This window comes from Ipomoea nil, unplaced genomic scaffold, assembly GCF_001879475.1.
Source record: "Ipomoea nil cultivar Tokyo-kokei standard unplaced genomic scaffold, Asagao_1.1 scaffold2845, whole genome shotgun sequence".
NCBI classification, from domain to species: Eukaryota; Viridiplantae; Streptophyta; class Magnoliopsida; order Solanales; family Convolvulaceae; genus Ipomoea; species Ipomoea nil.
The window spans coordinates 2,142,502-2,168,911 of record NW_017619273.1 but is presented as its reverse complement, the minus strand read 5'-3'; the positions used below and the strand labels follow the sequence as shown (position 1 = coordinate 2,168,911).

General features: G+C 35.0%; 2 protein-coding genes and 2 non-coding genes across 5 annotated transcripts; 2 read left to right on the top strand and 2 right to left on the bottom strand.

The window, feature by feature from the left end:
- The first annotated feature begins 1,094 nt into the window (after positions 1 to 1,094).
- On the top strand, positions 1,095 to 9,756 carry LOC109160313 (sulfite reductase 1 [ferredoxin], chloroplastic-like). 2 transcript variants are annotated; one of them, XR_002050732.1, is made up of 9 exons: positions 1,095 to 1,490; positions 1,859 to 2,641; positions 2,743 to 3,039; positions 3,211 to 3,408; positions 4,036 to 4,170; positions 4,261 to 4,377; positions 4,449 to 4,610; positions 4,761 to 5,049; positions 9,675 to 9,756. XR_002050732.1 is itself a non-coding variant. In XM_019308634.1 (8 exons), the coding sequence occupies exons 1-8, from the start codon at positions 1,293 to 1,295 to the stop codon at positions 4,974 to 4,976; spliced, it is 2,106 nt and encodes a 701-aa protein (XP_019164179.1). In that variant the 5' UTR covers positions 1,095 to 1,292; the 3' UTR covers positions 4,977 to 5,145. The 2 variants fall into 2 exon arrangements, 1 of the variants encoding a protein (XP_019164179.1); XM_019308634.1 differs by lacking the exon at positions 9,675 to 9,756 and having other exon boundaries at positions 4,761 to 5,145.
- Positions 8,222 to 8,293, bottom strand: TRNAW-CCA. Its single transcript has one exon. It is a non-coding gene; the product is annotated as a tRNA-Trp (tRNA).
- Positions 9,757 to 11,047: 1,291 nt separating the features above from the next.
- On the bottom strand, positions 11,048 to 11,119 carry TRNAW-CCA. Its single transcript has one exon. It is a non-coding gene; the product is annotated as a tRNA-Trp (tRNA).
- Positions 11,120 to 20,049: 8,930 nt separating this feature from the next.
- LOC109159812 (exosome complex component RRP4 homolog) lies at positions 20,050 to 22,095 on the top strand. Its single transcript, XM_019307923.1, has 5 exons — positions 20,050 to 20,444; positions 20,824 to 20,962; positions 21,049 to 21,117; positions 21,357 to 21,860; positions 21,968 to 22,095. The coding sequence occupies exons 1-4, from the start codon at positions 20,050 to 20,052 to the stop codon at positions 21,786 to 21,788; spliced, it is 1,035 nt and encodes a 344-aa protein (XP_019163468.1). The 3' UTR covers positions 21,789 to 21,860; positions 21,968 to 22,095.
- The last annotated feature ends 4,315 nt before the right edge of the window (positions 22,096 to 26,410 follow it).

Genomic DNA, 26,410 nt, shown 5'->3' with positions numbered 1-26,410 from the left:
AATCGCACAATGCGCGTAAAAAACTAGTAGATTCATATAAGAGCAATAATATTAGTTAGAGGTCACCTTGAGTGACTGACAACTCTAGCGTTTTTAATATGTATAATCGGTTGATATTTTAAAGATATTTCAATCCTTTAAAATACTTGAAGATTTATGTTAAGATCTCCAAATTAATAAACATTAACACTATTATTATTATTATTATTTTTTTTTTTTGTAAACAGTAATTGTTTGTTAAAATGATTGATTTATAGAAAATTTTGATTTTAGTATTTTTTTAAAAAAATCATTTTTCATATTTTACCCTTTATTATATTGTTTACTTTTTATAAATACATTTATATTATGTCAGTGTAAATTTGAGTAACGAAATATTCCGCCAACTATTTATTATTCTTAATTTACTCATTAATTTTTATACAAAATATTTTAGGTTCAAACTCATCGCAATCAAAATAGACATAATTGTTAAATATATACTGTATTAAAAATATAATATAAAATGTAACATGAACTTTGGTCAAGTAATTAGAATTACGCATTGAGCATTCATGAAACAGTACACCTAATTTATAGTATATATTCAAACAGATGAGAAACTATGCCTATTATTATTGTCTTTTTTGAAATGAGGATTTTGTCCTGTTTTTGAAGGTGCACTGCTCCAATACACTAAAATTGTAGTGAAGCACATCAAGGAACTAGATCATATCAAGAATTCATTTAATTTATGGCGGAAGTGGCAACGAGAGGAGGCATGAATCACGCCAATTAATAAAATTTTGTATTACAAAAACTATGCGTACCGTCTGTCCAGTAAGGGTGTTTCCCTTTAAAATTGTTATTGTACCGATTAATTTAACATTTCTGCCACTATGCATTTTAAAATATTTACTTTTATAAAAAATTTGATAATATGCGTTAAGATACAAAATGATACTTTAATAAATTTTGAAACACTAATTTAAAAATACATATTTAACATCATATTATTTATGCAAAATGCTCATGTGGTAATTTGTTCCGTAGTATTATATAAATATTATATATACGTACAGATAGACTCCGTACTATAGTATATAGTGCAATAAATAGTATAATGTGTGCGTGGCAGCCACAGTCCACACTGAGCAATCTCTCTTCTCCATCCATCAACCATCACCACCCAAGTCCCTATTCAATTCTCCCCTTCACCTTTTTGGCCTTATCTCTCCCCATAATTCAACTTCATCGAAACCCTACTTCTGTTCAGTTCACTTCATCTCCCTCCGGTGTATGCATTCCACGTCATGACCACGTCGTTTGCCCTATCCGGCACCGCCATCTCCAACGACCTCAAGCTTCAACCCTCCACCAGCTTCACCGGCTTCAACTTGAAGAAGAAGAGCAGCTCCAATTCACTCCTGCTCACCAAAAGCTTTCGTGTTTCTCGTTACCTCTCGCATTCCACCCCCCCTATCACTTCCTCCATCAGAGCCGTTAAGACGGTATACTTGCTCCCTTTCTGCTTTCATTTTTTGAATTTTTATTTTTTTTTGAATTTTTGCTTTGAAATTCATTTCCAATGGAAATGGAGAAGTTTGGGAGAGGGATTTCATTTTGTTGAGCATATAATATCTTCTTTCTTAATCTTCCCCACTTTTATCAACATTGTTTGTCTTCCGGAATACTATTACTCCTTGCTTGATTCCTGCATTTGATCAATGTGCCAATCCTAACTGGCACAGCATTTGTATGTCTTATTCTCTGTTGAGCCCCGATGGAAAACTGGAAAAAATTCGTTGCCATGGTGGCTATTTCAAATTTTTACTTGTATTAGATAGAGAATTTCCAATTGTTGTCATTTTTTTTGCAGCCAGTAAACCCTCAAACCTCTGCTGAACCTAAGCGTAGTAAGGTTGAAATATTCAAAGAACAGAGTAACTTCATTAGGTATCCTCTCAATGAGGAGATTCTTACGGATACACCCAACATCAATGAGGCTGCTACCCAATTGATTAAGTTCCACGGGAGTTATCAGCAATATAATAGAGATGAACGCGGGACAAGGTCGTATTCATTTATGCTCCGGACAAAGAACCCTGCCGGAAAGGTCCCAAACAAGCTCTACTTGGTCATGGATGATCTTGCTGACGAATTTGGAATTGGAACTCTTCGCTTGACAACAAGGCAGACATTTCAGCTGCATGGGGTCTTGAAGAAAGACCTCAAAACAGTGATGGGTACCATCATCAGGAATATGGGCTCTACTCTTGGCGCATGTGGTGATATCAACAGAAATGTACTTGCCCCAGCAGCCCCTTTTACAAGTGAAACTTATTTGTTTGCTCAACAAACCGCTGAAAACATTGCATCACTTTTAGCTCCTCAGTCTGGGTTTTATTATGATGTTTGGGTGGATGGAGAGAGATTTTTGTCAGCAGAAAGTCCTGAAGTAGTGATGGCTAGGAATGATAATTCTCATGGAACAAACTTCCCCGACTCTCCTGAACCCATTTATGGAACTCAGTTCTTGCCAAGAAAATTCAAAATTGCAGTTACTGTGCCAGGAGATAACTCTGTGGACCTCTTTACAAATGACATTGGTGTTGTGGTTGTATTAGATGATGAAGGAGAGCCTCAGGGTTTTAACATATATGTAAGTAGGTACTTTGTTGGTGATTTTTTTTTTTTCTTTTTTTCTTTTTTCCAAACGTGTACTTTTAGGACAATAGTTCAAGTTATACATGATGATTGCAGGTTGGTGGTGGTATGGGACGAACTCATAGGGTTGAGACCACATTTCCTCAGTTAGCCCAGCCATTAGGCTATGTACCAAAAGAGGATGTACTTTATGCAGTGAAAGCTATTGTTGTTACCCAAAGAGAAAATGGGAGAAGGGATGATCGCAAGTATAGCAGGTTAAAATATTTGCTTAGCTCATGGGGGATTAAGAAGTTTAGAACTGTTGTTGAACAGTACTATGGTAAAAAATTTGAACCCTGCCGTGCTTTACCTGATTGGGAATTCAAGAGTTACTTGGGCTGGCATGATCAGGTTAGAGTGCTTAAGTGCTCACTTTTGTATTTGCTTATTCTTTATTTGTCTCTTGTTTCTCACCCCTTGACTGTTATTTACCATGTAATTTTTGTTTAACATTTTCTGTAGCAATGGGTCTCAAGTTTTTACTCTTTGAGGTTTGTGATATTTCATTCTATATTTTGGCAGGGTGATGGTACTTTCTTTTGCGGTCTTCATGTTGATAGCGGTCGGGTGCAAGGAGAAATGAAGAAGACACTAAGGGAAGTTATTGAGAAATATAACTTGGATGTGCGTATTACTCCAAACCAGAACATTATCCTATGTGACATTCAGCGTTCTTGGAGGCGCCCCATCACTACAGCTCTTGCTCAGGGTGGTCTGTTGGTAAGTTTACAGTAGACACATTATTTAAGAAATAAGAGCTTTGAATATTCAGGGTTAAAGTACTTGGGAGGTCCTCATACTGTGGGATTTTGTTCAATTTAATCTATCTACTTGAGTTTTGGTCATTTTTGTCTTGTACATTTTGAAATTGATAAAATTGAGGACAATTACTAACCCTGTTAAATAAAGCCAACCGAAATGCCTGATGTTCTGGAGATACTGACATGCTAGAATCTGTAATGCCAAATTCATTTTTGTCTTGTCATTGCCACTTTACTAACATGTTAGGCATTTCAGGGTTATTATTTGTCCTCAATTTAATTAATTTTGGGAGTGCAAGGACAATACTGACCAACATATTTTTATAGAGACTAAATTGAATAAAACCTTACTGTTTTTAAAGATCTCTCTTTTAGTTGCTCAAGGTAAAACTACATTGGAGATTGGTTACCTCATAATTTTATGTAATTGACTGCTTTAAAATCACTATTTCAGAGTCCAAGCATTGTTGTTCTTACAACTTAAATGATAGATGTATCACAAGGACAAGAACAGCAATCATGAATTAGGATTCTTTGCTCTGTATGAATCTGTCTCACAACTTTCATCAATTTTCTGAGTGGACAGCTACCTCGATACGTAGATCCTCTCAACCTGACGGCAATGGCCTGCCCAGCTTTTCCACTTTGCCCTCTGGCAATAACTGAAGCTGAGCGCGGAATTCCTGGAATCCTTAAGCGGGTTCGAGTTATGTTTGAGAAGGTATTTTGTAGACAGCAGAAACATGTGAATTATGGTATTAGAAAATTAGGCAATGATGTTTACTGCTAAGCTTTGGCTCTATGGTTTCAGGTTGGTCTTAAGTATCATGAATCTGTGGTGATCCGAGTAACTGGCTGCCCTAATGGCTGTGCCAGACCATATGTGGCTGAACTTGGCTTGGTTGGTGATGGTCCAAACAGTTATCAGGTATGTCTTTTTGTAGCAATGTCCTATATTCGAATCGGAAAACTTTCTCAATAACAAAATTTCTTCATTAGATTTGGCTTGGTGGAACCACCAATCAAACTTCATTAGCAAAACCTTTCAAGGATAAGGTTAAGGTTCAGGATCTGGAGAAAGTTCTGGAGCCTTTATTTTACCACTGGAAACGGAAGAGACAATCAAGAACTGAGGCATTTGGCGACTTCACAACCCGCATGGTAAGAAGAAAAAAATGTTATCGTTGGTGTGTGTGTGTTTGTTTTTATTCTTTTGTGGGGGTGGTTGGCATTCTCTATCTCATACAAGCATACATTTTTTTTTTTTTTTTGGTGATGACATGAATTAATGTGGTTTATAACTCGTGCCAGGGATTCGAGACACTTGATAAGTTGGTTGACAAGTGGGATGGTGTCCCAGTGACATCTCGATATGGCTTAAAACTCTTTGCTGATAAAGAGACATATGAAGCTCTGGATGAACTTGCAAGGCTTCAAAACAAGAAATCCAATGAATTGGCGATTGAAGTGATTCGTAATTTTGTTGCTTCCCAGCAAAATGGCAAGGGTAATATTCCTAAACCCTGAATATGCTTCATGGCTGTAAAAGATATATAATCCTTTCTCCCTCCTTCCTCAGTAGCTGTTACCCCATGATAACATCGAATGTTGATACACATTCCACTTCTAGCACCTTGAGGCTTTGTGTTTTTGTAAATCTGCATCTCTTTTGCTTTCCTTTTCTGACTTTTTTTTTTTTTTTTTTTTTTTTTTTTTTTTTTTTTTTTTTTTTTTTTATTGTACCAATTTTTTGTACTCTAGTTTATCATTGAGTCTCCTCTTCCAACCTGTAAAGAGTGGCATAGTATGGATTATTGGTCTGAATATTCTGAATGATCAGATTTTGTATGCTCTTTTTGCAATAATGATATCTGGCATGAGTAATTCAGAATGGTTAGAGTTTCCTTTCTTTACTCTATTTGCTATATTGATAACTGCGCCAAATTCTGATATTGGATACTGAATGAGAGGCTTGTGTATATTGAATAATACTATATGGACTTTCACCCCTTATTTTATTTTTTACTCACGGTTAGTGAAATAGCGTGACATGTTTTGATTGATTAAAAAAAAAAAGAATTAAATTAAAAATTTTATTTCTTCATTTATTTTTACCCAATGAAATTGAATTAAATTAAAAATTTTATTTCTTCATTTATTTTTACCCAATGAAATTTAAACATGGCAAGAGTTATACACCATAGGAGCACACCTGAGTATGTAGGGCATACCTCAAAAATTGTAGAACTTGTATTGTATGTAGGGATGACAACGAGGCGGGGGCGGGGGTGGGACGGGGAGTATATACTCCCCGTCCCCGCTACTCCGACCCCATCCCCATCCCCATCCCCGTTCCCAGTCCCCAGCGGGGACTTGAAAAAATTCCCCATCCCAGAGAATTTGGCGGGGACAGAGAATCCCCATCCCCGGTCAACTTATAGTCAAAGTGTGAAACTAGTAGAAATAAAAAGAAAAAAAAATTGAAATGACAATTAAAATTCAACTATTTTTAATAACATACGAACTAATGAAGTTCAAATTCAAATCCGAAAGAGCAAATATATACTAAAAATAGTTTAACATTCAAACATTATGAATTATATTGACCTATTGTTGTTATACACACAGTAGTACAGTACACGTATTGTACCAATGTATACACATTCAAATATTCTATTTCCTAATCTTAAAATAATATTCTATATATATATATATTGTTTATTTTTTTTTTCGGGGACGGGGCGGGGCGGGGAGTGGTATCCCTGTCCCCGCCGGAGAGTTTGTAAAATTTTCCATCCCCCTCCTCATCCTCTACGTGGGCGGGGATTCCCAACAGGGACGGGGCACATTACCATCCCTAATTGTATGCCTAACTTGGCCATGGCCAAGAGTTGGGTAAGTGACCATTGGAGTTTTTTGCACTTTTGGTCCCACGACTATAGTGGCACTAGCAGAATTGATCCACGACTTTTGAACCTTGCAATTTTAGTCCACGACTATTGATTTTTTTGCAAAAATGGTCCTTCCGGCCACTTTTCTGTCAAAATTCCACCGGAAAATTTTTTTTATCCATTTTTAACAGGGCTAAAATTGATGTTTTACTTATCTCAAAAAATAAAAGAAAAAAATTGACATTTAACTACATACAAATTACTGGGCTACATACTACTGCCCCAGGCGGCGGAGTTCCTGGTGCAAGTAGGGCTGTCAGTAAGTGGCGGAGCGGCCGTGGCGTTTCCCGAGCTAGTTGGGTTATCCGGCAGCAGCATTGGAGGGGGAGCCAGCACGCCTGCGGGATCATCCGAAGACATCGGAAAAGCTTTGTTGTATAAATTTCCGACGAGAGAAGCGGCGGAGATTCTCAAATGCAATCGCTTTTACCTTTCCGTTTTATGTATTTCCTTTATATTTTGAGATAAGTAAAATATCAATTTTAGCCCTGTTAAAAATGGATAAAAAAAAAATTTTCTGGTGGAATTTTGACGGAAAAGTGGCTGGAAGGATCATTTTTGCAAAAAAATCAATAATCGTGGACTAAAATTGCAAGGTTCAAAAGTCGTGGATCAATTCTGCTAGTGCCACTATAATCGTGGGACCAAAAGTGCAAACGTGACCATTGCAAGTAAGCATTTATCTTTGTTGAGCATAATATATAAAATAATAAACTTATAGTCTCAATGTCTAACTATTACTACTACTTCTAGTTTAATAATAATAATAATAATAGAACAAGATGTTAATCGAATATATAACACATTACGTGTAGTCTCATTACTAGTTTGGGTACATAATTATCTTATTCCCATCGTCTCGGCAAATTATTACATGAACTATGATCCACACAATTGTATGAATCATGAATATCATGTACATTTTTAATATATTAAAAGTATATTATTTCTCAAAAATAAAGTATATTATTTTTGTATTGAAGGTACATTATATAAAATAATGTACCCTTAGTATATTAAAAATGTACGGAGTACTTTTTATTTATAGTTTACACAATAATAATTCAATAGTTATGCCATGGAACCGTGTTCACCATCTATGGTGAACACGGTCCCAAACGGTAACGGTGCATACGGGCACCGTTACTTCCACCAATCTTTTTTTTTTTTTTCATATTCACATTTTGCGGTTTCACTTCCTCTTCGCGCAAGTTTCTTCGACACTCATAAATTATGAATGTGCATGCATGAATTCAGTTATGAAATTATGATTTTTTTTTTTGAGATTATGAATTTTCTGTTATAAAATTATGAATTTTCTGTTATGAGATTATGAATGTACAGAAAATTCATAATTACATAACTATAAATTCATACTCTCATAACAAAAAATTCATAATTTAATAAATATTTTTCTTTTATGAGATTATGAATTTTTTGTTATGAAATTATGAATTTTCTGTTATGAGATTATGAATGTATAGAAAATTCATAATTACATAACTGTAAATTCATAATCTCGTAACAGAAAATTCATAATTTAATAAATGTAAATTCATAATCTGAATATAGAATGCAAAAGATCGTTAAAGTGTGTGTTTGGTGAACACGTTTCCACGGCATAATTTGCGAAAATAATTGTCTCATCTTTATGCGGTGAAATTTAAGGCTCTGTAGTGTATGCTATGCATATTGGCCTGTCCAGAGTTACAGTCCATGACCGAGCCCATGTTTCAACCCCAGTAAAGGAGGCCAATTTCGTAATTTTAATATTAAATAATTACACGAGAAATAAGTTAGGGATCTAAGAACCGAGGATTTTGAACCCGACGTGAATCGAACACGCAACCTTCTGATCTGGAGTCAGACGCGCTACCATTGCGCCACGGATCCCATTGATCTTTGCTACTCAAATTAGTTTATATAATATATTTTATTTTATGTTTTCTTTCTTAGTAATGAAATTATGTAACTAGTATTTGTCTTGTGCGATGCACAGACAAAAATGTATAGGTATTGTTATAATGTTATGATACTAAGCAAAATTAATTTTATTAAAAATGTAAGTATAATTATACTCGGGTTGGACTATGTGGTCCAATGGTACCCGGGTTGGACTTTCATTTGGAAGGTTGTGAGTTTGAGCCTTAGTGGAGGCGTAATGCAGGGACGGAGGGAGAGGGGGGCCCCCTCTCACCCCACCCCTACCCCATATATAGTGTTTGTATGTATATATAGTACATGCCGCCCCCCCTCACCCCACCCCCACCCCATATATAGTATTTGTATGTATATATAGTACATGTTTTAGTATTAGTATAAAAAAAAGTATAAAATATTAATAAGAAGTGAGTTAGAGTAAGTGGTAGAGCATATCTTTGGTAAGAATAATGAGGTTAAAGGTTCCAATCTTAGCATCAACATAGTTTTACAATTCTTTTTAATAGCTTTTTTAATATTACACACACACTCTATAATAAGATGTGTAATTTATAATGTGTTTTCTATTCAAATTATTTTATTAATTATGTTTCATATTTTGTTATGAATATTTTTATAAAGTTTCGATGTGTTTTATTTTTCGTCCATATTCAACAATATTTACAATTATATTTCTTAGGTAGTTTATTTATTTATTTTTAAATTATCTCTTTTGTTTTAATGTTTCGCCTTTTTTGGAAAAATTTTCTGAATCCGTCTGTACTGTTTCGCCCCCCCCTCAACCAAATTTCTGGCTCCGTCCCTGGCGTAATGGAAGGTTGTGAGTTGAGAAAGTGTATGAACAGATACTACATTGTAATAGAGCTAGTAGCAAGGGAAACATGCATTTTTTTCTTTGTTTTTTGTTTTTTTTTTTTTGGGGGGTGGGTGGCTCTATTACTCTTGGTAGTTGAGAATCTCTATCTCATACAAGCATACACATTTTTTTTTTTTTTTTGGGTGCTGACATTTATTAATGTGGTTTATAACTTGTGCCACGGATTCCAGAGACTTGATAAGTTGGTTGACAAGTGTGATGGTGTCTCAGTGACGTCTCGATATGGATTAAAACTTTTTGCTGATAAAGAGACATGAAGTTTAATTCTATATGAATTTGCAGGGCTTCAAAACAAGAAAGCCAATGAATTGGCGATTGAAGTGATTCGTAATTTTGTTGCTTCCCAGCAAAATGGCAAGGGTATGTAATATTCCTAAACCCTGAATATGATTCATAGTTGTGAAAGATAATCCTCTCTCCCTCCCTCCTTTGTAGTTGTTACCCCATGATAATAACATCTAAGAAATGGGGTAGAGAATGTTGATACACATTCCACTTCTAGCACCTTGAGACTTTGTGTTTTTGTAAATCTGCATCCCTCTTCCAACCCTCTTCCAACCTGAGTCGCATAGTATGGATAAGTGGTTTGAATATTCTCAATGATAAGATTTTGTTTGCTCTTTTTTCTATAATGATATCTAGCATGAGTAATTCTCAATGGTTAGAGTTTCCTTTTTTTTTACTCTATTTGCTATATTGATAATTGTGCAAAATTCTGATATTGGATACTAAATGGGAGGCTTGTGTATTGAGTAATACTATATGGATTTCACCCCTTATTTTATTTTTTACTCACGACTAGCTAACGTGACATGTTTTGATTGATTCAAAAGAATTAAAGTAGATTACACTTTTTATTTCTTTCTTTCTCTTTACCTAATAAAATTTAAACACATGACAAGAGTTATACGACATATGAGCACACACTTGTGTTGTATGCCGGCTCTAGGGCATACCTCAAAAGTTGTACAACTTGTATTGTATTCCTAACTTGGCCACGGGGACAAGAGTTGGGTAAGTGACAATTGCATGTAAGCATTTATCTTGGTTGAGCATAATATATATATATACTCCGTAAAATAATAAACTTGAAGTCTAAATGTCTAACTATTACTACTACTTTTAATTTAGTAATAATAGAATAAGATGTAACTTAGGATTGTGGTTGAGTGGGAGGAACTCATTCATCCTTAATCAACGGTTAAAGGTTCGACAGTCTTACTACTAGTTTGGTTAAATAATTATCTTATACTCATCTCTCATGAGGTGAAATCTAAGGTTGTAGTGTATGCTATGCATATTGGCCAATCGTTATATCCTGCAGCACGACGTATGTAGCACTGTGCGCCTTACGCCTTCCAAAACGACGTCGTTTTGGTCAGTTATGTAGAGAGTTGATGTGATTATGTACATTATGGTATACAATTATGTGTATTTTTTTTTTATACAATTATGTATATCTTTATACAATTATGTACTTTTTGTTATACAATTATGTACATTCATGTATACAATTATGTGTATTTTAGTATAAAATTATGTACATTTTTGAACATGAAATTTTTTTTAAAAACAAAAATAACCGCAGAGACAAGGTAGCGAAATTTCAAAAAAAAAATAAATAAATTGAAACGACATCGTTTTGCATCAGGGCCCATAATGCAATGCGCGCCCTGGTGCTGGATATAATTTGCCCATATTGGCCTGTTCAGAGTTACAGTCCATGAATATGACTGAACCCATGTTTCAACCCCAGCAGAGGAGGCTAATTTCGTAATTTTAAGCAATTACACGGGAAAAAGATAAGGATCATGTTAAACCGGGGATTTTGAACCCGACGTGAATCGAACACGCAACCTTCTGATCTGGAGTCAGACGCGCTACCATTGCGCCACAGATCCCGTTGTTATTTTTTGTTCAAATTATTTTATATAATCTATATATATATTTCTTTCTTAGTAATGTAATGTGTACTTTGGAAGATGATTAGATGAATTTTCCATCCGACAGATTATGTACTCAATCATCAGTTTAGATTCATATAAGACCAACAATATTAGTTAGGATTTTTATTTAGCTTTTGCAGAGGTGATTAGAAAAGAGAGAGAGAAAAAAAAAAAGTTTCTAATGTGCTCAATTGGTGCGTGAAATGCATGTGTCAGTTCAACGCGCCTCAGGTATGCGTAACCCGCATATGATGCAGAATAAATTATTTTTGCGTGATAGTAGGTTCCACGCACAGAAAATCAAGTCTTTTAGTAATTTTTTTTCTTCTCTGACCTCTATTCTCTCTCTTCCACATGTGCAGAAAAGCTGTAAAAAATCCCAAAAAACTATAAATAGGATTGCTCTAAATAATGATAATAATAAAAAGATAAAATATGGAAATAAATGATACAATACAAAGTAATTTATACATGAAAATATGAAAAGACAAATCATACCATTTTTTTTTTTTTTTTTTTTGTTTAGCAAAATAAGATCTTCCTTATAGACGTAATATACAAATACTACTACAATAGTACCATACATTTAATATAATGTATTACATTATATACTATTTACACACTATACTTTTCATATAAAATTGACTTGCATTTATCGATATTCAATTCTTAAACATTGAGCATGATGTTTTTTTTTTTTCCCTAAATTTCCGAATGGAGATAAAGCTAAGTTAGCAATGTACAAAAGTGTTTAAAAATTAGCTGCGTGCAAATATAATATGCTTTTTAAAAAATAAAAACTATATGTTGAGATTATTATCCCCAACCTTTGTCAGTTGATCCAATGCTTAAAAGTTTGAGTATCCTAATCAAAAGAGTAATTAAATGAATCTAAGCATTCTGATGACTCAAACTCTTATCAACCCTAGCTACAACAAATTCTTAATCCTTGAATGAGTTGATTAAGGGACAAATAGACAATTGTCATTACCATTAAGACAATCTGTTGTAACTTTCCTTGATTATTGTCCAAAGGCCACCATTTACCTATAGTTGGCTCTATTCCAGGTGTCTAGCACTTATTAATAGTCCATCAATGGACATATGCTTCTTCTTGTATAAATACCAATTCATTATTGTACTAAAAGGAGGTAATAATTGAAAACTATCAAACTATCAAAAAGGAATGCACGGAGGACTCAGGAGATCGGAGCACAAAGTGCAGCCAGTTGTATTCGAGCATTCGGCCCATGGACCTCCCAAATTTGGTACTATTCAGTATTCACACATGTGTTTGCCATTTCTTCATTTGGAAAGATTGGTTTTCAACTTCTTCAAAATCCTTAATATGGAGAATGGAGAATGAGTAAGCATTTGGAAGAAGAAATTTAGTAAACAACTTCTTCAATTTTTATTTTTTCCACTTTTCAATTTCTCCATTTTTCTTGAAAATCTTCCATTTTTTCAAGTTGACAAACGACCCATAAATGCTTGCAACTAAGTAATTAAATTTAATTTTAGTTTTTTGGTCATTATTTTAAAATTCTTTTATATTATTATAATTATACTTCTATTACAAGATAAAAAGAAATAAAAATTTGAGTAGTACTAAGTGTTTAGGTTGTTGTACATTTTGGTATGAGATGGAATCATACGATTGATCAACTTTGGTGGTTCAGTCTGATGGCTTACAGTTAAAGACTTGCGACTGACCAAACTAAAGTGACGACACCATTTCATATTCTATCTATCAATCCAAATATGCCTTTTTATTTGAATTTTGACCATATCTTATGTTGTGCTACCAACCATTCAACCAATTTACTGACGTATACTTCTTCAATATGATGCAACGCTTGAAAATATATACCATAGTACTCAGGCCGGTCCTATCATTTTATAGGCCCGGGGCATAGCAACAAAAATGAGCCCTCAACTATAGCTAAATTCACAAATTGGTCCTCGACTTTTAATTTCAACCAATTAAATCCTTAACTTTGTAATTTTGACACGATTTGGTCCTCCATCTATTTGACCGTTTGTTGACCATTTTGAGTATTTACTCTAAAAAAAAATACTAATTTCAAATAACTTGAAATAAAATCCACAAGTTTTTAACATTTATATATACACATGAAAATAAGTCTAGATACATTTCTAAATCTAAAATAATCAATAACCAGTGTTTCATAAATAAATAAATAAAAAACTATAGTTTATAAAAATGAATAAATAATTTAAAACCAAATGAGCTTATAGAAAATGACATTATTATTTTAATAAATAATAAAGTAATTTTTAACAATTTATAAAATAAAAGTTACAAATAAGAGCATAGCATAAAATCTTAATTATTGGGAGCAATAAATCAAAATACTCTAAACGTGATTAAAGATATTCATAATAAAATATGAAACATAATTAATTGGATAAAAGATTAATTTAATCGAATACGATGACGCATAATATGACTTCTAAACTACATTGACTAGATAATTCATAGAAAAACTAAACTATCTTTTAAGATATTTTTCATAACTAAATCACAAAATATATTACATATAATAACTCATTATAAAGTTCACAAAATAACACATATTTTAAATATAAGTAATAAATTACTCGAATAAAAATAAATTCAAATTTTGATATAAATCATAAAAAAATTTTATAGTATAAATCTCACTATAATTATAAAAAATTAGAAATTAATTTTTTTAAATACAAATTAAAAATATAAATAAATTTTACAATTTTAATATGTAGAATAATATCTCTAAATTCATTTATTAAAGAGCAAGGGGGAATTTAACATATGAAAGACTTCGAAACATTAATGAATCCTAATTTATTAAAGAGCAAGGGGGAATTTAACACATGAAAGACTTCGAAACATTAATGAATCCTAATTTATTATATGAGACATCTATAGCATAGATATATAAACGGTGGTGGGCCCCTTACTAAAATACAATGCTAAGGCACGCTAGCCGGATTCGATCCCGGGACATCAAGCACAGAAAATGGGGAACTAACCAACTCGGCAGACTTTCATTACGTTAAAATTGATTTATACTATATTATTATATTGAGATCTATCATCTATACTGTATATTAAAGGTAATAACATAAGGTGGAGGGCCCCTTCCAAGCATGGGCCCTGGGCAAGGGCCCAGCCTGCCCTTGCCCAGGGCCGGGCCTGATAGTACTGCACTATGCCATGTGCTATGAATGAAAATATATTGTGTTGTATTCAATAATAATGTCTGAGAGTACAGGGAGTGAATATATAGAGATGCTAGATAGAATCCTAGTCTAACACGAATAGTATAGTCCTAGTCTAATATCGATAATAGAGTCCTAATAGTCCTAATACTCCCCCTCAAGCACAAGGTTGGTCAGCCAAAACATTGAGCTTGCAACGGAGTAAATTAAAACGTACAGACGAAAGAAACTTAGTAAAAATATCCGCTATCTGATCTTTGGTAGAAATAAAATTGACTTGTAATTCCTTCTTCGCGACTTTATCACAAACAAAGTGGTAGTCGATCTCAATGTGCTTGGTGCGAGCATGAAACACCGGATTAGCACACAGATAAGTAGCTCCCAGATTGTCACACCAGAGTTTGGGCACAGAAGGTGGCGCAAACTCGATTTCCTTCATCAGAGAGACGAGCCAAGTAACATCTGCAGAGACATCAGCCAGTCCTTTGTATTCAGCCTCAGTTGATGAACGAGCCACAGTACGTTGTTTTCGACAAACCCATGCGACAAGATTGGTCCCCAAAAATACAGCAAAACCACTAGTAGATTTGCGATCATCAGGATTGCCAGCCCAATCCGAATCAGAATATGCATGAATATCTAGAGAAGGAGAATACGTAATCTTAAGACCAAGATGTAGTGTCCCATTTACATACCGTAACACCCTCTTAAGAGCCGCCCAATCCGCAGTAGAGGGAGAGTGCATGTGTTGACACAAACGATTGACTGCATAGGAAAGACCAGGCCGAGTTACCGTAAGATATTGCAGAGCACTTGCAAAGCTGCGATACTGAGTGGGATCAGCATATGGTACCACAGCATCAGTATCGGCCTTCGTGGTTGAAACCGGAGTAGCCACGGACTTGCAATCAACCATACCTGCTCGTTTTAGAATATCCTTCATGTACCGTTGTTGAGACAGAAGCATGCCATCAGACAACAGAATGGTCTCAATACCCAGAAAGAACGAGGGCACACCCATATCACGAACTTTAAACTCAAGAGCCAACTTGTCAATAAGAGCAGTCACATGAGCCGGATCAAATCCCATAACCAAAATATCATCCACATAAACCAGAAAATATAAACGAGTATTGCCATGTGAATATATAAATAGAGAGACATCCGTCTTGGAAGGTGAGAAACCAGCAGAAACCAGAAAATCATGCAAACGAGTGAACTAAGCACGGGGAGCTTGCTTAAGCCCATATAAAGAACGTTGAAGGAGACAAACGTGCCCGGGCATCGTTTTGTCTTCATAACAAGGGGGCTGGCGCATATAAACCGTCTCAGCGAGATTGCCATTTAGAAAAGCATTATGTATGTCCAATTGTCGAATAGTCCATCCACAAGAAATAGCTAAGGATAAAAGAAGACGTACCATAGTCGGTTTAACAACGGGACTAAAGGTCTCAAAGAAATCCTCGCCGGCAATTTGATTGAATCTCTTGGTAACTAACCGAGCCTTGTAACGCTCAATCGAACCATCAGCCTTTCTCTTGGTTCTAAACACCCACTTACATCCAACTACATTCATACCTGATTTAAAGGGAACAAGCCTCCATGTATTGTTGTGCACCAAGGCATTAAATTCCAAATCCATTGCATCCCGCCATTCAGGAAATTTAACCGCTTGAGTAAAACATGTAGGTTCAAGAGTAACAGCAGCAACAGATAAAGTAACATGATCATGTGGTCCCGAACTTCTCGTATTCATTCCATGAGAGTGAACGGGTAAGGGCGCGGGACGAGACCGACCACGAGGCCGGCCTCTTGGGCGAGGAGCCGGCTGGTCCGTGACTGTCCGCTCGGACTCGGTCACGGGCTCGGCAGTAGCAGGCTGCTGGCGGTGGTGGTCAGAAGCGGCTATGGGCGCGGCAGGAGGGTCACGAGCTATGACAATAGTCAGATCACCACCAGAAACAATTGGTGCAACACCCCACGGCTCCGGGCGTGGTTTTGGAACCTGCGAATGCACAGAAGCAACAAAAGGAAAGACAGCCTCATCGAATCACACATGGCGACAGATAAAAACCTTGTTAGTGTTAGTGTCTAAACAACAATAGCCACGAAAAGATGGAGGATATCCTAGAAAGACACAAGGGGATGACCGAAACTGTAGTTTGTTGCGATTATATGGACGCAGATTTGGAAAGCATAAACACCCAAAAACACGCAGATATGAATAAGATGGGGGAGACCGATGCAAAAGATAATGAGGAGATTTATCAGATAAGACAGGAGTGGGCATTTTATTGATTAGATAAACCGCAATTTCAAAAGCATAATCCCAAAAACGAGACGGAACAGAGGATTGAGCCATTAATGCTAGTCCCGTTTCAACAACATGCCTATGCTTACGTTCTACCCTGCCATTTTGTTCATGAGTATATGCACATGATTGCATGTGACGAATACCTAAGGACGCAAGATTGGAACCAAGCTTTTTATATTCTCCCCCTAAATCAGATTGAAAAGAAATAATCTTGCGAGAAAAGAAACGTTCAACTAGTGACCGAAACTTATCAAATATAGCATACAAATCAGATTTAGCACGCATGGGATAATACCACATATAACGAGTGTAATCATTCACAAACAACACAAAATATTTAAAGCCAGACACAGAAAGTTATGGCGCAGGGCCCTAAATATCTGAATAAATTAATTCCAAGGGATGCGTATTAGTAGTTTCGACACGAGACAAAGGAAAACGAGAAGATTTTCCTAATTGACAAGAGGAACAGACATTGGGAAGATCAATAGAATTAAATGTACCAACAGACGAAGACGCTAAAATTTTACGTAAAACTCGAGAATGAGGATGCCCCAACCGCATGTGCCAAACGTAAGAGGACCGTGCAGCAACAAATGCAGCAGGGGAAGTAGAAGATGCAGGCCATGTGTATAGACCCCCATACGCATGTCCCTTAAAAAGAACCTTCTTGGTCAAAATGTCTTTCACATAGAAACAAAGAGGGTGGAACTCAAAGAAAACATTATTGTCCTTTGCAAAACGCTGGACAGATAATAGAGAAGAAGAGAGACCAGGGACATGCAAAACATCATGTAACTTAAAAGACAAAGAATCAGTGACTAACGAAGCAGAACCAAGATTAACAATAGGCAAACCTGTACCATTGCCGACGCGCAGAGTCTCCGGGCCATCATAACTTGTCGCAGAAGCCATCAAAGAAGAATCAGGCGTAGCATGATTTGTAGCACCAGTGTCAGGGAACCACTGATGAGGATCGTTGGAATCACCATTATCACCGGAGACGGCCACATTAGCCTGAAAACCCGGAGCCCCTGAATAACGCCGAAAACAGTTGGCTCCCGTGTGACCAAAACGGTCACAAATTTGACACGGATCATCATAGCGCCAAAAACAATTGGCTCCCGTGTGACCAAAACGGTCACAAATTTGACACGGATCATCATAACGCCAAACACAATTGGCTCCCGTGTGGCCGAAACTATTACAAATTTGACACGGATCATCAACGTCACGTCGTTGACCGGACCGCTTCTGATACGATGTATCTTGGTTTGATGCCATCGGCTACTGCTACGAAGTGAGGAACATGGATGTTGGAAAAGAAAATCCTGGCTAACTGATACAAGATGAGAATATAATTGTGTTGTATTCAATAATAATGTCTGAGAGTACAGGGAGCGAATATATAGAGATGCTAGATAGAATCCTAGTCTAACACGAATAATATAGTCCTAGTCTAATATGGATAATAGAGTCCTAATAGTCCTAATACTATGTACAAGATTTTGTACTACATCATGAATAGATGCTAGTAATTTAAATGTCTTAATTGGACCAGTAGGTATGTTGAGATACATCCTATAATTTATCTAATTTACTAGTCTCTAAAACAAGTTGGAGGCCTGGAGCGGTAACTCTGTTACAAGCAGTATCTGTTCATAACTAATTTCTCAATCTACTGAAGCACAAAGAGTTAATATTGTCTCCACTGTTGTTCGAATCCACAACCACCCATATGGGAGAGCAACTTGGTGCCACTTGACCACAAGGTCCTTGGCAGCAGTGATGAGCTTTTAAGTTTGAAGGTTTAGACTTATAGAAAAGGATCAACTAATCCGTTGAACTAAGGCTCCGTTTGGAAAGCAGGAAAATGACTTCTGGAAAATGAGTCATTTTTCAGAAAACATTTTCCTTTTCGGTGTTTGGCTACACAATGGAAAACTGTCTTTGTGTGTTTGGTTGATTTTTCAGAAAATGAGTAGAAAAATGAAAAGAATTAAATACTTCAAAATTTTAATTGTTTGATACGTTTGATAAAATCCTTCTGTAAATAACACTCTTTTGATATATATATATATATATATATATATATATATATATATATATATATATATATATATAATATTAACATTTTAAAAAATGTTACTTTTTAAAAATTTTTAAATACGAAAAAATTAATATTATTTGTAGACTTTATATATATTTTTTGAACTTTGAATTCAAAAAAAAAAAAAAAAAGCACGCAGGGCCCGCCAATCGGCATGAGGCGGGCTATGATTGCATGAACCCTAGCCTGCGAGTTTGGTGGGCCGACTCACAAAAGCCTGCAAAAAATTAGGCCCGAAAATTTTTGCATGTGTATTCCTTGGAAAATGACTTCTTCCAAAAAACGGGAAAGTCATTTCCCCCAAATCATACATATTTTCCTTTGACTGAGGCATCATTTTCCATTGACCTCATTTTCCTCCCTCTTGCCAAACACTGGAAACTCGGAAAACATTTTTCAGAAGTCATTTCCGAGTTTCCGAACGCTCCCTAAGTTGAAAATTCATACACAGTATCTATTCAAGTTCAATGGCATATTTAACATTTACCTATAAAATAAATTCAATGAAATGACATATTTAACATTTACCCATATAATAAATTCAATCAAATTTATTTCAAACCCAATAAGTATTACTATAAGAGTAAATACCCAAAATGGTCCCTCGACTATAGCTAAATTTACAAATTAGTCCTCGATTTTCGATTTCAACCAATTAAGTCCTTAAGTTTCGAAATTTACCCAATTTTGTCCTTTGTTAGTATTCCTGTTTAATTGCCGTGAAATCGAAGAACAGCTTGGTAATTTCACATGGTTTCTCCATCGTCTGTTTCGTTGCTGTCTTTCACATTGTAATTGCCGTGAAAAACTCCTGTACTTCCACCATCCTTTTTCCCCCTGTCGGCGTCGTCTCTCTAGCGGAAGCTGTCTGCGAAGGCTGAGGCGAGAGACGGTGTGTGTCGCGAAGATGCCTCGGCCATCCGATCGGAAAGCTCTGTGTGTCCCTCTCGGTCATGGAATTTTCCGGTAATTGAGCCATTGCATGGACTATCGGAGGGTGTAGATCGCGTTGGGGATGTGCCGAGAACATCCCCGTTGGTCCGATTGTCGATCAAAGGTCACTGGACTTCTCGGGATTTGTTGCACAACCGGCGAGTTTCCGACAAACAGAGGATGCCGATAATGAAAACGACGATGGCGATGGTCTCGGTGTGGTTGTGGCTACCTATTCGCCTGGCTTAAGCTCAATTCGACAGCCCCCTTGCGACAGAGTCACGGCCTGCCGATGGTCCAGTCATGGGAGCTCTTGGCTTCAATCGGACGAGGTGCAAAGCAAATTGGGTAGAAATTGCAAAGCTGGCGGTGAAATTTAGCCCTCGTCGCCACGATTATGATGAGCTCAAGGAATCGCCCTCTAAGACATTGTCTATCTTGTACCCGCTCGTCGGAAGGCTTCTTGAAGATGGATCAACAATCGAGTGCAACGATGAGGGCGCGGAATTCGTCCGAGCTCATGTTACAAATTACGATTTGGGTGAGTTTCTCTGGCACCCGAAGCTTGAAGATCTACAGCAGCTGCTTCCATTTGAACCGTACCCAGACGCTATTGATCCGGCCATGCCAATGTCAGCTGTTCAGGTGAACAGGTTCCGGTGCGGCGGAACTGTGGTGGGGTTCTTCAATTTGTACAGGTTACTGGCCGGTCGCTTGTAGGAAGAGTGGTGGATGCGTTGGGTTTCACGATTTTGAGCGCAACAATGGCTTCATGTGAAATTACAACCTGGTGAAGGGATATCGCAACATTCTTCAATATATTACAACGACCTGATGAAGGGATAACACGAGCATCATCTGAAATTACCACTCTGTCCTTTAGTTTCACGGCAATTAAACAGGAAGACTAACAGAGGATAAAATCGTGTTAAAATTGCAAAGTTAAAGACCAATTTATGAATTTAACTATAGTCGATGGATCATTTTGGGTATTTACTCTTACTATAATTTTAAAGTGATAATACTTGGCACGAACATAAAGTTTTCTTATCCAGGGTGATGGGGCCTTACCTTTAGATGTTTGAATAGGGGAAAGCTGAAATACAGATTATCTCATTTTGTTTCAAATGTGTTCTTTTTCAATTTCCAGAGACGACGAACTGCAGTTGATGAACTAAACATGAGAAGTATATTTGAGGAGCATGATGTTGTTTGTGTAAGGACTCTCCACTTCTTTCGAGTCCAAGTTTTTTAGTCTCCATTTTTCATTATTCTTTTTTATCAATTTGGATGGATGTTCAGGCCGAAGTTCGTGGTTTCCAGCATGATGGTAGTCTGCACCTGCAAGCTAGAAGCCAGAAATATGGAAAGGTTTGTTTTTGGAAATTGATCAGACCAAATAAGCAATAACAGCAACCTCCCTTTTTGGCCCTCGCTTTTCTGTCGAGAGGAATGCACCTTAGTAACCTCGGCTTTTTTTTTTTTTTTTTTTTTCCTTTGTTTCTTGTTTTAGTTATGTCAAAATGCTTACATAAATCCTTCATGGTCCCTCGTTATCATTTATCAATAGCTGGCCAGATTCTTATGTGATCTATCCTTTTTTGATACAGCTCGAAAGGGGTCAGCTGCTCATAGTTTCTCCTTATCTAGTGAAGAAGCGTAAACAGCATTTCCATCATCTGGATCAATATCAAATTGACTTGATACTTGGCTGCAATGGCTTCAATTGGATCGGTGAGCATGTTGATGTAAAAGATGACACAATAGAAGATCCCAGTACCAAATCTAGCACTTCAATGGTCCTCGAGGAAGAGGAAAAGTATACTTCCCCAGAAGTCAGGTTAAATGTATGCAGGATAGCAAATGCCATCAGAGTATTATCTAATTTAGGGTTTATGATAACTGTGGAGGTGCTATTGGAGACAGTTGGCTTGAGCGAGTCACTGAATCATGTACACGAGATGCTTGGGGCAGAGTTCTATGTAATGGTTGCCGAGAAAGAAGCTGAAAGACGACGAAGCCAATTGACCAAAAAAAGATGATTTTTTTGTTTGTTTGTTTGTGTTTTATGTCTAGCTGAATTGTTGTTAGAATGAGGTCTCAATGTAGTTTTGGGGATTATTCTTTTTTTTTTTTTTTTTTTTGTTGCCCAAGGGTATCCCTCCAACCGATAGCCAGAAGACTAATCCTGCGTCCCTACTGTCAGCACACTAAGTGGTAGGGGATGATTCTTTTATTTTACAGATTTAGTTCTGATGACCAGAAACTAATTTAATTATATGAGCTTAAAGACAGTTTCTTTAAGCTCACAACAATTAGGTAATTTAAGCAATTATTCATTGAGACAAATTTAATATAAAATTGACTAATCTTTGGTAATTTGAATTCTTATTTATAATAAAATATACTCCGTAATAGATTGGTTTTAAAGTTATTTCTCTTACATGTACTACAGTCTGAACTAATGGTTTTGTTTCATAAGCTAACAACCCGAAGGGTATATTTTTATCTTTTAACTTTGTTGAAAAACATTTTATTAACAACTAGTATTTTCACCCGTGCGATGCACGGAATGGAATTGTAGTAATATATTAAGAATAATTAAATTGATATATAATTATTTAAGAGTTATGACGGATATATTAGGAGCCGACCCGCACCGACCCGAGGGCGCGGACAAGAACGGGTCACGGGGCGGCGTGACGTACCCGCCCCGGGCGGGGCCTCGCCACGTGGCCCCCGCACGGGCCACGTCGGAGGCCGGGCCGGCCTCTCCAGGAGGCCCGGCCGACCTCCAAGTGGGCTCGGCCCGAGCCCATGACGGGCTCAGCCTGGCCCCACAGCACGGCCCGGTCGCGAGACCGGGCGCGGTCAGCTCGGATCTAACCACCCCCCGCTTTAGGGGGTGGCGGTTAGGGGCGGGGGTTGTATAAAAACCCCCCACCTTGTCCAGTTAGGACATGATCTACTTGACGGACACACTTTGTACTGGAGAATCATTGTAATAGCCGATTCCACGGCATTTAATACAATTTACGGTCTCACGGCCTTCGATATATCGTTCGTATCATTTATTTATTATTTATATTCTCATTCGGGTTAGTTAAGTCGGACCCCCGGTTTAATTAATTCCATCAAGTTAATTTCACCAGAGGTCGCTTATTTTTCCTGACAATTCCAAATTTAATCCTAGACTATAAATCTATAATTATTAATTATTACGATTTATTCTATGTTATAATTCTTACGTTAATATTCTTACTATTATTATTAACACTTAATTACTTTTAGATATTAGTATTACCACTTATATTATTATTATTATTATTAGTATCTTTTCAAGTACCGTTAGTATATAATGGTCGTGAGTCACAATAATAATATAACCATAATTAAATATTGTAGTATTGTATTCTGTGAGTCACAATAATAATATAGCAATAATTAAATATTCTTCAATTCTATATTCTTCTAGGATTTCTATAACCATAATTAATTATTCCATAATTTACCATAATTAAATAATTTGACCAATTATAAAGAAAGATTATTAAATAATGCACGGGATAATTTTTTAATTAAAAATTTTAAAAATTCATTAATAAAACATACAATTCTCATAGTTTTTTCATAGAAACTATTTAATAAAGTATTTTTTTTTTTAGAAATTGGTGGGCCAAACCGCCTACGGCAGTTTGCGGTGGATAGATCTCAAAAAAATACGCGATTTTAAAAAAACATTTGTCAAAAACGGACAACCGAGTCAAAAGTTATGCCTTGCCGAACTTTTGACACTTCAACTTTAAAAAAATAATTAAAAAAAATAATTAAACGCCGGTTCAGCCAGCGAGGCGGCCGTGGAGAAGGCCGATTCCGGCCTTCCTCGCCGCGGCCAACGGCTCGATTTTTGCAACACTGATATATAGTACAGATATAGATTAGAATATGAATAGTATTACACAATTTTATAATATTAGAATAGAATTATAACCCAGAATTATTGATGTTAAAATTTCAGGATTTTGTTTTTATATATAGTATAGATTGTATTACACTATTTTATAATATTAGAATAGAATTTTAATGCAGAATTATTGTACAAATGGGAAAGTAGAAATCAATATATTTTATTAGGAAGAGAGATTTTTTAGGAATTGGGCGGGAAGTTAAAATTTCAGGATTTTGTTTTTATATATAGTATAGATATAGATAGATATAGATTGCATTACACTATTTTATAATATTATAATAGAATTTTGATGCAGAATTATTGTACGAATGGGAAAGTAGAAATCAATATATTTTATTAGGAAGAGAGATTTTTTAGGAATTGGGCGGGAAGTTAAAATTTCAGGATTTTGTTTTTATATATAGTATAGACGTAGATTGTATTACATTATTTTATAATATTAGAATAGAATTTTAACCAAGAATTATTGTACGAATGAGAAAGTAGAAATCAATATATTTTATTAGGAAGAGAGATTTTTTAGGAATTGGGCGGGGAGTTAAAATTTCAGGATTTTGTTTTTATATATAGTATAGATTGCATTACACTATTTTATAATATTAGAATAGAATTTTAACCCAGAATTATTGTACGAATGAATGGAAAGTAGAAATCAACATATTTTATTAGGAAGAGAGATTTTTTAGGAATTGGGCGGGAAGTTAAAATTTCAGGATTTTGTTTTTATATATAGTATAGATTGTATTACACTATTTTAAAATATTAGAATAGAATTTTAATGTAGAATTATTGTACGAATGGGAAAGTAGAAATTAATATATTTTATTATGAAGAGAGATTTTTTAGGAATTGGGCGGGAAGTTAAAATTTCAGGATTTTATTTTTATATATACTATAGATAGATTGTATTACACTATTTTATAATATTAGAATAGAATTTTAATGCAGAATTATTGTACGAATGGGAAAGTAAAAATCAATATATTTTATTAGGACGAGAGATTTCTTAGGAATTGGGCGGGAAGTTAAAATTTCAGGATTTTGTTTTTATATATAGTATAGATATAGATTGTATTACACTATTTTATAATATTAGAATAGAATTTTAACCCAGAATTATTGTACGAATGAGAAAGTAGAAATCAATATATTTTATTAGGAAGAGAGATTTTTTAGGAATTGGGCGGGGAGTTAAAATTTCAGGATTTTGTTTTTATATATAGTATAGATTGCATTACACTATTTTATAATATTATAATAGAATTTTGATGCAGAATTATTGTACGAATGGGAAAGTAGAAATCAATATATTTTATTAGGAAGAGAGATTTTTTAGGAATTGGGCGGGAAGTTAAAATTTCAGGATTTTGTTTTTATATATAGTATAGACGTAGATTGTATTACATTATTTTATAATATTAGAATAGAATTTTAACCAAGAATTATTGTACGAATGAGAAAGTAGAAATCAATATATTTTATTAGGAAGAGAGATTTTTTAGGAATTGGGCGGGAAGTTAAAATTTCAGGATTTTTTTTTTTATATATAGTATAGATAGATTGTATTACACTATTTTATAATATTAGAATAGAATTTTAACCCAGAATTATTGTACGAATGAATGGAAAGTAGAAATCAACATATTTTATTAGGAAGAGAGATTTTTTAGGAATTGGGCGGGAAGTTAAAATTTCAGGATTTTGTTTTTTTATATATAGTATAGATTGTATTACACTATTTTATAATATTAGAATAGAATTTTAATGTAGAATAATTGTACGAATGGGAAAGTAGAAATCAATATATTTTATTATGAAGAGAGATTTTTTAGGAATTGGGCGGGAAGTTAAAATTTCAGGATTTTGTTTTTATAGATAGTATAGATAGATTGTATTACACTATTTTATAATATTAGAATAGAATTTTAATGCAGAATTATTGTACGAATGGGAAAGTAAAAATCAATATATTTTATTAGGACGAGAGATTTCTTAGGAATTGGGCGGGAAGTTAAAATTTCAGGATTTTGTTTTTATATATAGTATATATTGTATTACACTATTTTATAATATTAGAATAGAATTTTAACCCAGAATTATTGTACGAATGAGAAAGTAGAAATCAATATATTTTATTAGGAAAAATATATTTTATTAGAAAGGGAGATTTTTTAAGAATTGGGCGGGAAGTTAAAATTTCAGGATTTTGTTTTGATATATAGTATAAATTGTATTACACTATTTTATAATATTAGAATAGAATTTTAATGCAGAATTATTGTACGAATGGGAAAGTAGAAATCAATATATTTTATTAGGAAGTGAGATTTCTTAGGAATTGGGCGGGAAGTTAAAATTTCAGGATTTTGTTTTTATATATAGTATAGATTGTATTACACTATATTTTATAATATTAGAATAGAATTTTAACCCATTGTACGAATGAGAAAGTAGAAATCAATATATTTTATTAGGAAGAGACATTTCTTAGGAATTGGGCAGGAAGTTAAAATTTCTGGATTTTGTTTTTATATATAGTATAGATTGTATTACACTATTTTATAATATTAGAATAGAATTTTAATGCAGAATTATTGTACGAATGAATGGAAAGTAGAAATCAACATATTTTATTAGGAAGAGAGATTTTTTAGGAATTAGGCGGGAAGTTAAAATTTCAGGATTTTGTTTTTT